The sequence below is a fragment of the Lepidochelys kempii genome, chromosome 4, assembly GCF_965140265.1.
Source record: "Lepidochelys kempii isolate rLepKem1 chromosome 4, rLepKem1.hap2, whole genome shotgun sequence".
In the NCBI taxonomy this organism is placed as follows: Eukaryota; Metazoa; Chordata; order Testudines; family Cheloniidae; genus Lepidochelys; species Lepidochelys kempii.
This window is the reverse complement of record NC_133259.1, coordinates 52,200,506-52,217,379: the sequence shown is the minus strand read 5'-3', so window position 1 is coordinate 52,217,379 and position 16,874 is coordinate 52,200,506. Positions and strand designations below refer to the sequence as shown.

At 40.3% G+C, this 16,874-nt stretch overlaps 1 protein-coding gene across 4 annotated transcripts in view; it reads left to right on the top strand.

The window, feature by feature from the left end:
- The window catches only part of INPP4B (inositol polyphosphate-4-phosphatase type II B), a 486,205-nt gene that overhangs the window by 359,159 nt on the left and 110,172 nt on the right, over window positions 1-16,874 (top strand). For all 4 annotated transcript variants that reach the window (XM_073341213.1, XM_073341212.1, XM_073341215.1 and 1 more), the window contains one exon: window positions 11,163-11,340. In XM_073341213.1, the coding sequence (XP_073197314.1) occupies window positions 11,163-11,340 (178 nt within the window). The remainder of the gene's footprint in view (window positions 1-11,162; window positions 11,341-16,874) is intronic.

Sequence of the window (16,874 nt, the reverse complement as noted above, 5' to 3'; positions counted from 1 at the left end):
TGCTATTTTTAAAGTCCACTTTTGAAAATTTGGCCTTTAACATAAATATGTTTCGGGGAAAGCTTTTCCTTGTGGCAGTGAAGGCAAAAGACAGTGAAGTATAAGTGATGTTTTTCTTTCTGGCCATTGTTAAAGAAGATATCTCCTCCCCAAGTAGGATTCTGCCTTCCGAATCATGGCTGGTTTGACAGGAATGTGACTTTGCCCAGTACATTTGCTCTGGGCTGCCATACTCTCCCTCTTACCGCCCCCTCCTATTTTTCCCAGTGCATGTGTTGCACCTGCATCTGATTTCAAAGCTAAGGAGGATGGTGGGAGGTTCCTGAGATGCACAGTATGCCCTTAGCTATCAGAATCACATCTTACAAAGAGTTTAAATTTTAACATTTATTTTACACATGCTTGACCTCGTTGAAATATAGCTTCTTGAAGCTAGTTGAAATATACGAGAAACTATTCCAACATTGAAGTTTCCATTACACGACGCTCTTTGCTTCAGGAGTAGTTTGCTAGCTCGCCTTCAGAGTAGTTTCAGGGTCCCATAAGAGTGGGGACAGATATTGACTGTTATGTTTAGTACTCTCTGTGTCTGATTTATTTAACAAGTACACTGAATTTTTTTACATATGTAAATGATTGAACAATATTTTAAAATGTATGTACGTTGCATTTGCTAGTGTATTTCATAAATTGAGTTTAATTATTCAAATTACTTCCCATTAGAATGATTTGCATTTGTATTGATACTTTCATTGAGTAAAGAACAAGAGTACTTGTGACACCTTAGAGACTAACACATTTATTTGAGCATAAGCTTTCGTGGGCTACAGCTCACTTCATTGGATGCATAGAATGGAACATATAGTAAGAAGATATATACACACACACACATACAGAGAACATGAAAAGTGGAGTAAGAGGCTAATTAATTAAGATGAGCTATTATCAGCAAGAGAAAAAAACTTTTGTAGTGATAATCAAGATGGTAATCAGTTGACAAGAAGGTGTGAGGATACTTAACATGGAGAGAGAGATTCAATATGTGTAATGACCCAGCCACTCCCAGTCTCTATTCAAACCCAAGTTAATGGTATCTAGTTTGCATATTAATTCAAGCTCAGCAGTTTCTCTTTGGAGTCTGTTTTTGAAGCTTTTCTGTTGCAAAATTGCCATCTTTAAGTCTGTTACTGAGTGGCCAGAGAGGTTGAAGTTTTCTCCTACTGGTTTTTGAATGTTATGATTCCTGATGTCAGATTTGCGTCCATTTATTCTTTTGTGTAGAGTCCGGTTTGGCCAAAGTACATGGCAGAGGGACATCGCTGGCACATGATGGCATATATCACATTGGTAGATGTGCAGGTGAATGAGCTCCTGATGGTGTGGCTAATGTGATTAGGTCCTATGAGGGTGTCACTTGAATAAATATGTGGACAGAGTTGGCATCGGGCTTTGTTGCAAGGATAGGTTCCTGGGTTAGTATTTTTGTTATGTGGTTTGTGGTTGCTGGAGAGTATTTGCTTCAGTTAGGGGGGGCTGTCTGTAAGTGAGGACTGAGCTGTCTCCCAAGATCTGTGAGAGTGAGGGATCATTTTTCAGGATAGATTGTAGACCTTTGATGATGCGCTGGAGAAGTTTTAGTTGGGGGCTGAAGATGACAGCTAGTGGCGTTCTGTTATTTTCTTTGTTGGGCCTGTCCTGTAGTAGGTGACTTCTGAGTACTCTTCTGGCTCTGTCAATCTGTTTTTTCACTTCAGCAGGTGGGTATTGTCATTTTAACAGTGCTTGATAGAGATCTTGTAGGTGTTTGTCTCTGTCTGAGGGATTGGAGCAAATGCGGTTGTATCTTAGAGCTTGGCTGTAGACAATGGATCGTATGGTGTGTCCTGGATGGAAGCTGGAGGCATGTAGGTAAGTATAGCAGTCAGTAGGTTTCCGGTATAGGGTGGTGGTTATGTGACCATCACTTATTAGCACAGTAGTGTCCAGGAAATGGACCACTTGTGTGGATTGGTCTAGGCTGAGGTTGATGGTGGGATGGAAATTGTTGAAATCATGGTGGAATTTCTCAAGGGCTTCTTTTCCATGCGTCCAGATGATGAAGATGGCATCAATGTAGCGCAAATAGAGTAGGGATGTTAGGGGACGAGAGCTTAGGAAGCGTTGTTCTAAGTCAGCCATAAAAATGTTGGCATACTGTGGGGCCATGCAGGTACCCATAGCAGTGCTGCTGATTTGAAGGTATGTCCCCAAATGTGAAATAGTTGTGGGTGAGGACAAAGTCACAAAGGTCAGCCACCAGGTTTGCCGTGAAATTATCGGAGATACTGTTCCTGATGGCTTACACAGCTGCTACTCTGAAACCTTTCATTGAGAAGCATCTCAAAGCAGTTCCCCTTTTTGGTCTCTCTTCTCTACTCCCATGCTTTCTTCTCCTTTTTCTATCTGTTCTTTCCAAACACCTATTAAGCCTCACAAACACTTTTCATTTCCCCCACTCTGTCCCCTCTTTCATTGTGCCTTTACCCTAGTACAAGCTCCAAAAATAATTGCCTGTGGGGATCTTAGGCAGGAAAGTCTGTTTTTTCCCCTTGCAGGCCTGAGGGAAGGGAGCTGCAGCAGTGATTCATCTTCTCTCTCTAGGGCCCTGGTCAGCAACACTCCTGCTCCTTCCCTTCACTGGCACCCTACTATGCAATACTGAGCAGGGTGACATGAAGTAGTTATTCTCAGCGGATCAAAGTGGCTGAAGGGCAAAATCACAGGGAAAATATTTTGTATTTTCTCCTCAGTCCGTCTGGGATGGAATTGATGAAGCCCAGAAATGGGTTTTTCTCATTTATTTTTCTTTCCCCATAACTCCTATGTACATTAATATGACACCCTTCATCCAAATGGATCCTAAAACCCTTCAAAAAAGTTGGCTGAGCATACAAATTATAAGATCCTCATCACCCATCAATTCGATGCACTCTATCCAGTGTTGTGGGGGAATGCGGCAGCTTTTAAACAATGCACAATAGCACTGCACAAATATATAGGACAGGAAATTAACAATATATCCACCTGAAATTGTGGAGTGAATTTAGGGAGGCAGAAAGTAATTACTCAAATAGGAAGTGGGTGGGTTAGCGGGGCTAACAGCCTCATTTTTGTGGCAAAACCCTATAACATCATCAGTGACCATAGTGGTTAGCACCTAGGGTTTACATCCTGTTTATTCAGGATTCAGGGAAAAGTGTCCTGTAAAGAAGACGCATGATCCCTCTTGGAGCTCCCAGAGTGTGTGTACATACAGCACCATCCCTTAGAAAGGGGCACTGTGCTTCCCACTCCATGCTTGGCTGGTGTAGTAGGGAAGTAGGAGTCAGTGGAGCCATGGACCCACATTCTTCACTCTCTAGACCCTCTGTGGGATGTCTTGTGCCCCTGGGTTGGGTGATGGGAGGAAGCAGTCCCTGTACTCAAGAGAGCACAAGGACTGTAACTGTGCCTGGCCCTTTCAAGAGAGCCTCCTCCTGCAACTTCCATGCTTGTATCTGGAGTTGGAAATTGATAGTAAGGTGTGTATCAAAAGACTGAGAACGGCAAGAGGACTGGCAGCCACCTTTTACTTTTATCCTCTCTTACTGCAAAGGGCCAGATCCCACAGTTCTCTCTGTAGGCTCAGGGCTTCTGTAGACTTTAGAGGATGGAGCAGGGAATGTGCTGCTCTCCGTGGCGCCAGTTCCTTGATATGTGCAAAGATATCTCTGTGAGGTAATACAGGTTTGAGCTTTGACTGCCTTTTGCTAGTGGGCTGCTGCAAGGTAGCAGAGACTGTCAGTATGGCTTCCGGTAGATCCCAGGTGCTAGATGGGATGAAGGTGCAATGAACCAGCAGCCAACCCTGAAAGGACAATTCCTTCCCCCACATGAAAGAGGGTCCCCGACTGGGAAGGGGCAAAGCCTCCAAAATCCGCAGGTCCCCAGCTGCACCTACTTGAGGAAATAGTACAGGGAAAACTCTGCTAGGGGAAATTCACTGATTTTTGTCCTTCTCCTTCTTTGGTCCCCTGCAGGTTTTTCCCTGGGAAGCGATGAAATGGTCCTAAAATAATCTCCCATATCTTAATATTCAAGGCAAAAAAACACTTTAGATAGGCAACATTTGAAAGCAAAGGGAAACATTTAAAAGAACCTTTGATTCTTACTAGGAATAAAATTCTTTTACTGTCGCAAAGACGACTTTATTTTGTCTGCATGTTTATTTATTGCATGAAGATGCTGTGATGACACTTAGCATTTCCACAGGCAGCTTAAAATTTTCTGTTTTACAAAGGGAGCACCTTTTTGAAGCCTTGGTTGAGGGAAAAAGTGACACCTGGCGATATCAGGCAGAATGGAAAGTGAACAGATAAAAATGCAGATATAGCAACTGTTTCCTCTAGGCTAACTGTGCTGAAGACTGAAAGGGGCGTGGAAAATATTATCTCCCAAGCCACCCTGGGAAGGGTCCCTGTCGCCTTCTAGGCAACACTGTCACTGCATACAACACGAGTGCCTAGTTTGTTTTTGACCCCTATTTGATTATTAATACAGTGTCCTGAAATATCCAACAATATCAGCGTACTAACAATTATGCAAAACTTCGACTGCGTGTCTTGACTTTGATTCAAATCCACCCCTGCAGTAGAAATGGCAAGAGGTAGAGTTAACTGATATCAAGATTATGCTCCATCTACTACAGTCTGTGAGGCATAATTGCATTTTTAATTGTCAAATCAAATGGAATATAAAATTCATTGCAAGACAGTTTATCAGGTCAAAAAAATATATAGTTCTATATCATTTGGAAGACTGGTTAACGGAACTTGGAAACACATGGAATTCATTTTCACCATGAGGAGGGAATCAGAGGTACTGTGGAGTCCTGTTATAAAGAACAATATTTTTGTAGCTCTTATGTGATCATTATAACCAAATGATCAGTACATCCAGATACTTAAAACAATGAATTTTCTAAATAAAGAACTTACACAATAAAAAACAAAAATTCATCTTGTAAGGAGAAAGCAAGATTTTTGTGGGTATTTGATGCCAAGACAAGTTAGTCAGCTTCTAACTGGCTCAAGCTGGCATTTCAACAATCTATAAATCCCTTTACCTGAAACTGAGTGGCATTTAAAAAGCTCCTATCACTAGAAACATCAGACATATGATTTACATCTACTCGAACCCTTATAACCGAATGACCTCTGATCAGCACAGATGGTAAATATCTCAGCACCAGTTAGAAAAATTGTTATGAAGTAATTTTTAATCTAGATGGACAAATAAGCACTGACTCCAAAATCTACTGTATTAATGATAGAAGTGTTTTGCTGTGATGTCTCCAAGACCTTAAAAAGTAAGACATAAGTAAGAAGTTTCATATGGTTCTTGACTCGGGGAGGGATCTCTTTACTTTCTATAGGGTGGGCAGCCATGCTGTATTAATAATCTCTAGATAGTATATTTATTTATTTTCAATGTTTTATGTGCAGCGTTTGTTTTTTTTTAAGCAACTGTAGTATCTAGCAGAAGGAGAAAGAAAATCAATTGTTCGGCTCAGTCTTCTGTTGTTCTGCTAATACATGCTGCTTCCTCTTCCAGTAAATGGAAAGACCTGTCTTTCCACCAAGCTAGGTGGCAGAGTAAACTATTATTTTTAGAATCAAATTGTTCAGGAACATGAAGTTAGCTGTGCTATACATTATACTGATGTAATGCTTCAGTGCTTTAAATGTTCATAAATCATTTTCAAGATACACCAAGGACTTTTTTTCTTCTTCTTTAAGAGCTAATTTGGTGCTGTGTGCTTCAGCCAAAACACATAGGCTTGTAATTATAAGACCTTTAATGCTCCACTACTAACCATCAAGGAAAACGGAGGTGCCCCAGAAGCTACATTAGGTTCTCTGATTTGTTTGGAGGGTTTTTTTTCTGACAGCTTTTAAGAAGGGCCTTGAAATATTTCTAGTCTTCACTAAAATAAACTTGAAGCTGAAAAAGCATTGAACTGATTTTTAAAAGAGCTATAATTATTTGATATGGGTTTAAATTATCTAAACAGACCCTTTTTTATTAAACAGGGTCCATATCTTTGATCGAGGTGAGTTTCTTCAATAATGTACTCATTACCAGGGTAATTAAAACAAAAATCTTCAGGGTTCCTATTACCTGTGTCTCATAACCTTCAACCCATTTCCACTCTCTAAGGAGTCTGAAATGGTAATGTTTCACAGAAACCCCCAGTCATGTTGAAATAATAATGACTTGTGTTTGATCTAATTGTAGCCTTTATTTTCAAAGGGAAATCACAACCTGTCACACATAGCACTTTTCAGGGAGACATTACTCTTTGTTCACTTTCCCTCTCTTTGTTTATGTGCTTGAGTCAGAGAGATGAACATTTTTGCAGTGACTATAAAATTAGTGCATCAGATTCACTGGAAATTTTACCAGAAAACCTCAGCAGCTTGCCAAATCATTAATTTGGTATGTAAAAATCTTATCAAAATATTTTTATGTTTACTAGATTCTATGGGCCAGATTGTCACAGGCACTTCTACAGGTGTGTGTGTCAAAGAAGGGATAACACTCCCAAGGTCCACGAATGGTTAAAGCCTCTATGCTTGGGAGAGCACAGAGACTGCTGCCTTTGGCAGACCTATCGGTTCATATTCCCTCACAGGGATAGGAGAGTGGCATGGAGGAGGTGAAGCTATGGCTCTTTCCTCTCTTCTGCGCCAGCACAAAGAGTGGGCAGGGAGAGGAGAGAACACTGATTCATTATAAACATAGGTGTAGCATGCACGCTTCCCCTAAAAGTTTGGAGTTCCACACTTTTCCAATAAAGGACTTTACCAAAATGGCACACTTTAGCTCTCTGCTTTGGGTTGAGATAGAAGCACAATATTTTTCTCCTGAGAACTGTGCTTAGTTACTATGGACCGGATTCTCCGCTGTGTTAGGGCATTTTGCACCACTCAGCCAACACAGAGCAATCCTAAAGTGGAATTACCTGGATGAGAGAGGATCTCCCCAACAGGCAGAACTATGGTCATGTAGAGCCACCAAAGCAGTTCCTGTGCCACTATCCCTGCAGCCCAACTGAGGCTGCATAGGGCTGGGGAAAGGGAGTATACCCAGAATGGTCCTACACTTAGCTGATGATTGGCTGTAACAAGCATCTTAGGCCCATTGACAGCTGAGGACACTTAGAACAGCCAGCAAGCTGGCCTGAGTGATGATAGGGACTGGGATGGAAGGGTACACAAAGGCAAGCTATGCACCCTACCGTCTCCAAGCCACAAAATCTGGCCTTGGCTGTATCTGAGGATCATGGCCTATGGTGATGACTTCATAAATACAGATAGATTAGCTATGACATAGAATTTTCCTTTTTTTAATTTATGAAGTGGTATAGCTGTGTTGGTCCCAGGATATTAGAGAGAGAAGGTGAGGGAGGTAGTATCTTTTGTTGGACCAACTTCGGTTGGTGAGAGAGACAAGCTTTTAAGATTACAGAGAGCTCTTCTTCAGTTTGATTTAGTATTCTGGACTGGGGTTTTTAAAAATGGCTTAAGGAACTTAGTTGCACAGCTCCCTGTGAAATTCAGTGGGGAAGCTGGGTACACAACTCCCAAAAATCTGATTGAAAATCCCAGGTGAGTGGATTAAGAACATAAGAATGACCATACTGGGTCTGACCATCTAACCCAGTATCCTGTAGTCTGACAGTGGCCAATGCCAGGTGCCCCAGTGGGAATGAACAGGTAATCATCAAGTGGTCCATTCCCTGTCACTCATTCCCAGCCTCTGGCAAACATAGGCTAGGGACACTCTCCTTGCCCCCTCCTGGCTAATAGCCATTGAGGGACCTATCCTCCATGAATGATTTTGAGGATTCAGATTTATTTCCTAGATGCAATAAGTTTGCCATACTTTTATCAATTTAATTTTCCTCATAACTTTTCATTTTAGAAATTGTATCCATGAAACTATAAGTGATGTTTAAACAATAATCCACTGGCTAGGTAGGCAGAGTGATATATGCATATATGTATTTGATCACATTTATTTTGTGAGGGATGTTTTTCATGCAATATACACCTTATCAATTCTGCATTTTAACATCAGCAATTATTACTGTGGGAAACACTGGGTCAAATGTTCATTATTAAAAGATTTTAACCCCCTTGCAGATGATGGCAATTTAACTCAATTACAAAAATTAGTCAGTTAACAGCAGGAGTAGAGTTGGAGTTACGTGGAGTGCCATTAAGAACTAGACATTTACCATATTGCAGTACTTCTTGCCAAACTGTGTTAACTTAGAGTTAAGAGTGCTGAAATAATTAATATAACCTTTATTCAAATTGTGCCACAACTGCATGGCGATTAAAAAAAAATCTAAAAATTGAAATGTTCACGTAAGGTAATCTGCATATAATTGATTATCAGCAATACTATTATGTGAAAGTTATTGTATACATTCCAATAAACAGATTTACTCTAACCCAGAAGACATAATTATACTCCCTTTCAACATATACATCACTAATTATATACTTTACATGTCAAGGGTATATTTTTACATTGCATCTGATTTCACATGCACAACATTTCCTTTCCCCAGTGCACAAGTTTAGTCTCAGTTGTAACATCCTGCATTCAGCTTTTGTACTGAAGTGCCTGTCATTTAAAAGTTTCTTCTGCAGCTTTATTGACAGGGCCTCATGCATAGTTTTTCTGTAATACTATTTGTGAAATTTGTATATGAAAACTGAATTCTGAAAAATATCCTGGGCACAAGGTAATTATGGAAATGACTTCTCTGGTGAATCTTGAAGTTCAGAAGACTTTTCATCAGATATGGAGACAAAATTAGAAACTTCAAAAATCTCCAAAAGGAGTAATTTTAATTGTTTTGAATCTGAAAACTAACTGCTGAATTTCTTTGAAATTTTACCAAAAGCTTCTTATGGTCACTGAAAGTTAACCTTAAAATTCTGAAAGCCTAAAGATTTTTGGCTGTTTGGTGTCTTTCAAAGTATGGCAAATCAAACCACATAAGAGCTGATCGACCTCCAGTGCCTTCCCAAAATTCCCTCTGTTTGCCCAGAAGGACAGACCAGTTTTCCCACAATTAAGTAAGAGAGAATCATAGAATAGCTCAGCCTACTGCAGCACAAAGAATCATGGGATTTGCCTCCAAAAGTCCTAGTGAGTCACACACATGGTTGAGTGCAACACCGGTAAGGACACAGTAATTTGGGTATGGCTCAATGGAGTGGCTGTTCACGGTTGGGCTAGGCTAACCCAAGTGCTAATCATCCTGGCTAACTCTGCACTGAAGACAGCCTGAGAGGGGAAGCAGCAGTGGAAGATAGAAAATGAAGAACAGATTACAGCAGTATTTCAAGTTGCAATTCAGCAAAGTACTTACGCATACTTAAATCTGGATGATTTAAATGGGACATAAACATGTGCTTAAGTGCTTTGCTGTATCAGGGCTACAGTGAGAGAAAACCAGCAAGAAATAGAGGCAGTGGAAGATGCACTAACAGGGAAAGTAATAAAAAGAGAGGACTGAGAGAAAATTGAAATGAGAGAAAGCAATAAGAGTCAGAAAAACAAACAGGAGAATCACGGTTCAAATCCTGTTCAGTGAAATGAAGGAAGAAATAAAGGCTACATAGAGAGAGAGAGAGAGATACAGAAGAAGGATGAACAGTGGCAGCCAGGGAGATAGAGTACACACTGTTTTGTTATCAGTAACATACCAGGAGCCTGCACACTTGGGAAACTGGTAGTTCCAGTTACATGAAGGAGGGTTAAATATTGTGTGAATTCAAATATCATCTGTTTGTGGATAATTATTCAAATATTTACAGTTCTCACCTTGCTGTACAGTTCAGCTACAGTCTACTAGAACCACCCTGCATCAAAGCTTTCCCCTGTCCTTGTCATCCTGAAATTCTCTAGCTCTTGCCACACCTGTCTAGTGTGCTCTCTGCTGAGTGGATAGCAAAGTGAAATGAACTCTGCTACAGAGCCCAAAGGAGCAGAGCAGAGTGTAGAGAACCCAGATGCTGCATTCTGTCCCTTTTTGTTAAGTTAGGGCTGCAGTGTGAAACTTACCAAAGATTTTGGGTAGCTTTACTTTCAAGCACAATTCTGAGTGGCAAAGGAAGGATCTTGTACAAGAGGGTGAGGGGAAAGAGGCAACAGACCAAAGGAGAAGTAGGGGAGAGAACTAATAGACATGTACATTGCTAAAATGATAAAGACATGAAAATCTGGAAGGATTGAAAGAGGCAATAAAGAAATGAAAGAGGATGGTGCTTGGTTAGGAAAGGAAACGGAATACAATTTCAGCAGGAGACTCAAGGCATCAATACACCTAGTCTGTAAACAATGAAAAAGGAAATCAGTGAGTTTGTGGTGGGGCATTTGAGTGTTTTAGCAACAATTAATTTCCTCCCTTTTCCTTAGTCTTTTCTCCCCTGGTTCTATGCCTTCACTTGTCTAGTGAAATTAGACATGTGACCCTTTTCATTGGAAAGAACTCCTGTCCTTATCATTTTGTGGGCAGATCTCTGCTGCTGCTCAAAACCTATTATGAGCCCTTGATCAATTAAGCGTTAATGACACATTTTGGAGAACTTCACCAGATAGGTAATAACCTACTAGAGGAGTTAAGATGAAAATCTAGGGAGCCTAATGCTTGTTCTTATTACCCAACCAGTGTGGATCTCTGAACATGCCATTAATGGTAACATAAACCTTTTTTTTCCACAATTAAAAAATAAAAATTCCAGGATTTTCTTTTCCCCCACCCCTCGCTTGGCATAATCATCCTTCAGAGCACCATGGGAATAGTTAGTTTAAATAACACTATCTGGAGGTTCATCGATGAATAGTCTCCTGTCCTTGTTCCAGCAGGGACTGCTTTTTAGCCTATCAGGAAGACAGATTTAAATAGTGTCAATAAAGGTGTATAGTAAAGCTTAAAATACCTACCATTCTTGTGATAGAAATAGAGAGAACTTGTATCTTGTGCACAGTTAACCGTCTGGCTATTTACAGTGGAAACGATTTATGACATTCTATAACTGTCTCCACATTTGTTATTACAGTACTGGATACCAGTGTATTTACTATTCACCTGAAAACACAGCCAAGGCAAAAGAAGTTCTCAGCAACATCAATCATCTACAGCCCCTCGTATCAAGCCATGCAGACCTGCTGCTTAATTCTGCAAGCCAGCATTCTCCAGACAGCTTGAAGAATTCTTTAAAGATGCTTTCAGAAAAAGTAAGATACAAATCTTTACTGCAATGGAAAATGGAATAAGCAAATGCCTAGCTGCTGTCTTTTTCTGCATAAATTGACTTTCAGAGCATCAGGAAATGTAAAATATGCTGTGTAAAAATCAGCTTCAAAATGTTGCCATAGGAAAAGAATACACTAGTCATATTTCCATTTGCATTATTATTGAGCATTTCTTTAGGCTTTCCATGTTGGAAATAATGCAGTTTATAGAGCAAGAGTTGGTTTTATTTGAAAGTATAATTTTTATTTCACGTCTTTACTTTCCTCTAGTGGCCATACACTGGGATAAAGTGTCTTGAATTTTGAGGGATGATAAGCTATTATTTGTTCCCATTCCATGAAACTTCTGACTACTTACTGAACCTACCACTTATAGTGGAGGCCATTCTTGTGAGTCAGTTCTGGACCAATAGCATGACGATGACCATGGAAGGCAGTGCGGTCTGGAGGAATGAGAACAGGAATGGAAGTCAAGAGATCTTAGAGTCTAATCCTGCTTTTACACTGACTAACTTCGTGGCTTTGAGCATGTCACTTCACTTTCCTGCCTTAGTTTCCCTAACTCAAAAATAGGGATAATAGTTACTCAGCAACTGCATGGGGTCATTGTAGGGTTAGTTAATTCATGTCTGTAGAGTACTTTGAAAATATAACATGCTATGCAAATACTAAGTATTTGTCACAGGGTGACTGGTCCCTGTGCGTAGAAGTAGGCCTAGCTCCTCTATGTCAAAGTAGGTCAGCTAAACCCAGCCAATTAAAGAGGGCGGTGCTACACCTGGGCGTGCAGTGGACAGGAAATGGGAGGTGGAAAGGAGTATTGGGACAGGCTGTGCCTGGGGAAGGGAAGTCATGGAGGAGTGGCGCTAACTCCTTTGGTGGGTCCCTGGAGCAAGAGGCCAGGTGTTGAGGAATGCAGTCCTGGTGCTACTGCTCCAAGAAGGGCACAGAGTTGGCTAGAGCAAGGAAACTGCACAGGATCCTGGGTGGGGTGGCCCTGAAGCCTGAGAGAAAAGGAGTGAGGTCAAAGACTGTTTTTCTGTATTTTCAGTTGCCTGTTTTAAGAGAATAAACCTTCTTAAAGGAGACTGGGCATGGTGGCAAGTCTTTAGAAGCTGGGGAGAAGCTCTGCCCTCTGCCAGTATTATTACTGTGACCACTGCCTTGTAGACTATACCCTCTGTAATGTGATCTCTCTCTGACTTTACGGCACTACCAGTAATCATTTCATGTTGTCTCCAACTATTGGAGCAACATTATGATCTGTTGAGCAGGAATACACTAACAATACATCTTTCAATGTGGGAGATTCAAATTTGAATATTGATCTCAGTCTCATTCTGTGAAGAAGGCATTGTAAGCACAATGCATGCCCATTTACCTGTGAAGTCAGATGTTAACAAAGAGATGCGAAGTCAACAAGGACGCAGTGCATAGGAAGTACACATTCAGTGAAGAAGGGAAGTCAAATGTTGCTCTCCGTTACAGTTGTGCAAATCCACAGTAACTCCACTGAGAACAATACAGTTCTGGTGGATTTGAGTGATGTAACTGAAAACAGAATTTGGCCTGAAAAAAGGGAGGAACCTCATTTTGCTCAGTAGCAATTACTGATGACTATTCAGCAATAATATTGATGGGACTTTGGAGGGAGCCATGTCAAGATCCCCTGGCAAGAGCAGAGCTGCTGTGATATGGGAGTATTCAAAGAAGGGGGAGGAAAGTTATACTGGGATAAAATATAAAAAGAACTTTGTGATGCAGATTTCAGCACCTTACTACTTAGGAACTACAGTTTCAGTCCTAACCAGGTTCTCTCTTCTTTCTCCTACCTCCTGTAATTCTTTGCCTTATTGAGTGGGGAGGAAGTAGAAGCCCTGGGAAATGAAGCCGAGGACAGTTGTATAAATAATGTTGCACTGGGAGGGCACCCTATTTTAGGAGCTGGGAAGAAAATCCCTTCAGAAAAGACAACCCAGTGTGATGGTTCTCTGGGTATCCAGGACTGAGAGTCACCTTTGTAACCGCAACCTCTAGTATGAGGGAATCTTGATTGTGTTTGGCTGGGTGGCAGCTCCTGAATACCACCAGCCTGTCAGTCACTCAAGCCCTTTGCTCTGGGGTGTGCCAGCACATACTTTGCTTTGCAGTTTAACAGTAGGTGCACCCCAGTCCCTCAGTCACTTTGAAGCATTTCTCTTGGTTATTCAGCCACTGACACTGGCTCCTCATAGAACTAGTAGGCCTGCTGTTCTGAAAGGAACAAAACACACCAGCTTGTGAGATTCAGTTCAGGATCAGCACTTTGGTTTAATATCACAACACTGAGGTATGTTTATAATGAAAACAGTAAGTTATTATCAAAGATTCAAGCAATCATGAGTAAGGATATTAGAAACAAATGGTTACATATGAAACAAAATTATAACACACTTTCTAGAGACTAAATTTAGCTAACAGGTTAACCTCCTGTCTAAAGAAGCTTTATCTCACCCAAAGTCTTTTAGAGCATTTTCAGCCAAGGTTGGCTGAGATCCCCTTCTGATGAATGTAAGCGGGCTATCCATTTATTTTGTAGGTGCAGGATGAAGAGGTGTCTGTTTCCCTGCCTACATATATCTCCAAAGTTCACGGTCTGTCCTCAGGGACAGGATAACCACCTGTGGCTTGTTTTTTTTGTTTTTGTGTATTGCTTTCTTGTTGATGTCACATCTTTAACATCTGACTTCATATGTAAATTGGCATCCACTGTGCATACAATGCTTAATTTACATTCCAGCAGAGAGCTGTACATTTCTTATCTCCTGTCTGGAAGAAAACCCGTTCCTCACCTCTGCTAGTGACTAATATCTTGATACAGACTTTAAAAAAATAATGTCAGTATATATACATGACTGCTTACATAATACCTATACATACCTTTCACAAAGATATTGATGACCATTGTTACCCCTGGTTTTCCATTAAGACTTCATATGACATTCTTTGATGAACCACAATGTACGTACCACAATCAAGATATTGCTTGACCTCCATTCCTGTTGGCACTATGGGATTCTTGGGTCACACCAAAGATATTTTAGAAACTTCATAAAAGATAGATTAGGTGGTGGTTTAGTTGTGTGTATGGACTTTAAGGACTAGGATTAAACCACTAGTTAGCATATGAACTCAGGTTCCCAGAACTGAAAAGCTAATACTCTAACCCAAGTGTCACTATAGCATCCTAGCAACTTTCCATACAGTTGGCAGCACTGCGACCAAGAACTAAGAGAATGTTTCTTGTCATGTTTGAGGTGCATTGACAGAGTTTCATGGTGAAACATTTATAATGAATCTGTACTTTTCTTTATTCTAGCAAATGCTACTAGTCCCTTAATTTCATGTGTACCAAATGCATATTTTAATACACTTTTACATAAATTATTTAAATTATTTCTAATTTGAAATTCTTTTGAATAGGTCCGAGTTCAGGGATCTGCCCAATAATGGGATTGCTTTATTTTGTAACAAAAGTTCACTGCTTGAGCCATTAATTAAAATATGTAATATTAGTGCTTCATTTGAGGGTGGCAGAAAAACTCGTTTTAATACTAGGCAGCAGAAGCAGAGTGGATATCCAGACTGATATTGTCTAATTTAACAACTTAATCAGCCTGCTTAAAAGCTAGCTGGAGATAGACGTGGCGTTAGGAGTGGTGTGGTGCTGATCCTCGAGTGCAAATAGTGGTATTACTATGCCTAAAAGTTAAAATTGGAAGACAAACCAAAAGAAATCCATATAACTTATTTCTAACCTGAAACCCATTCCCGGTGCATGTACCTCCATACATCCCATATATGACATTCTTTCTATTAGCATCGTGTCTCGAAAAGAGCATAAAATGTAAAAATAGCCTGGGATGAGGAAGGTTGACACTGTGCTCCCTTTTTAGCAGTCAGAGAGCTCTGCTTCAGACTCAGTTCTGTCATAACCCCTTTTACCACCAGTCAGCCCACCTCAGAGGTCATTCTGGATGGGCTGGGATTACAACCCTGCAGGACCCTGTCCACTTTAAACCTTGGGGTGAGTCTGTGTATATAGAAATGCTGTTTTAAAAGATGTTAGCTAGCAGAAAGCTAGAAATAAGTGTATCTGAGACAGAGAAAAAGGAAAATAATATAGGGAAAATATTGCAATAAATGCAAGTAAATCTTTTTATTTGGGTTTTGTTTTAGGCATAGAGAGCTTTATTGGGTGCATCTCGGGCAAAAATTACAGCAAAAAGCCCATCACAGCAGTGATTGCAGAGTGCTGTTTGTTTTTTCTCTCTGTGCATTGGGAAGGGTTTTACCATTCATACATCATTCACAATTTGCTGCAGTGATTCTTTGATATTTTTTTTATTTGCATTCATTCATTAACATTTGTGTTAATTAAAGAAACCCTTGTCTGTCCACAAATATATCAGCATTTGCAGCTTGCTTGGAGCTTGCTGAATGTATTTTCCAGCTATGCCTATTTTTCTTTCTCTTTGTGCCTCAAAATTATTCATTAGTGTGGTATCTAAAAGCATTTGCAAAGTTTGCATTTCTTTGTGCATACTGGTCTTGCAGGGATTAGCACAAATTTATAAACAGTGATGTTGTGTGAATTTAGCTGCACATAAGAAAATGTTCTGAGTGGACCATTGCTGTAGTTAATCCAATGGAACCCTTGAACAAAGTTTAATTACAGAAGCAGTTTTGAGTCTCTATGAGGAAAAATGGAACCTCTCATCTCATTTCCATGCCAGTTTGTTTCTTAGTTTATTTTTTGTAAAAACATTTACACCTTAATTAAACTATTTAATAATAATGCCTAGATCCTATGTAGTACTTTTCAGCAGTAGACCTCAAAGCACTATACAAAGGAGATATAATTTTCCCAACTGGAAAAATGAGGCACAGAGAGGTAAAGTGACTTGCACAAGGTCACCCAGCAGGCCAGGGGAAGTGCTAATCCAGTGCTCTGTCTGCTGGACTACAGATTTCTGGATAGGTAGCCAAATGTATATTATAGGCAGAGTGCTGCCTATAATTAAGGTTGTTCAAAACTTTCCATTACAAGACCCTGTTTTTCAATTACTCATAACTTTCCCAAGTTTTAACTGGGCTGAAATTTTCCATGCCAGGGGTCTGCCTCAGGCTGAATTTTTTTAGAAAGCCTTAGCGAAAATGATTCAGCCATTCAGAGATGAAGATTTGGGAAAAATACATTGTTGTGACTGTGTTAAAAATTATTACAGCAGTTTAGTAGAGAAGTTCTAGAACCTCACTGCTACAGGCAGGGTCCTTAAATTTGGCGTGGGATGGGTTGCCCTGGTGTCAGGGATGTACCATTCATCATCCCTGTCAAATGCTGCCCAAATTTTCCCAGGTTAGAAGCTCTGAATAATCTCAGTTTACGCATGCTCAGTAAAACTTTGTTAGACTTTGGCAACAATATTTTCCAAAGATTCTCTCTGGACTGAACACGCTCCATACCGTGGCTGCAG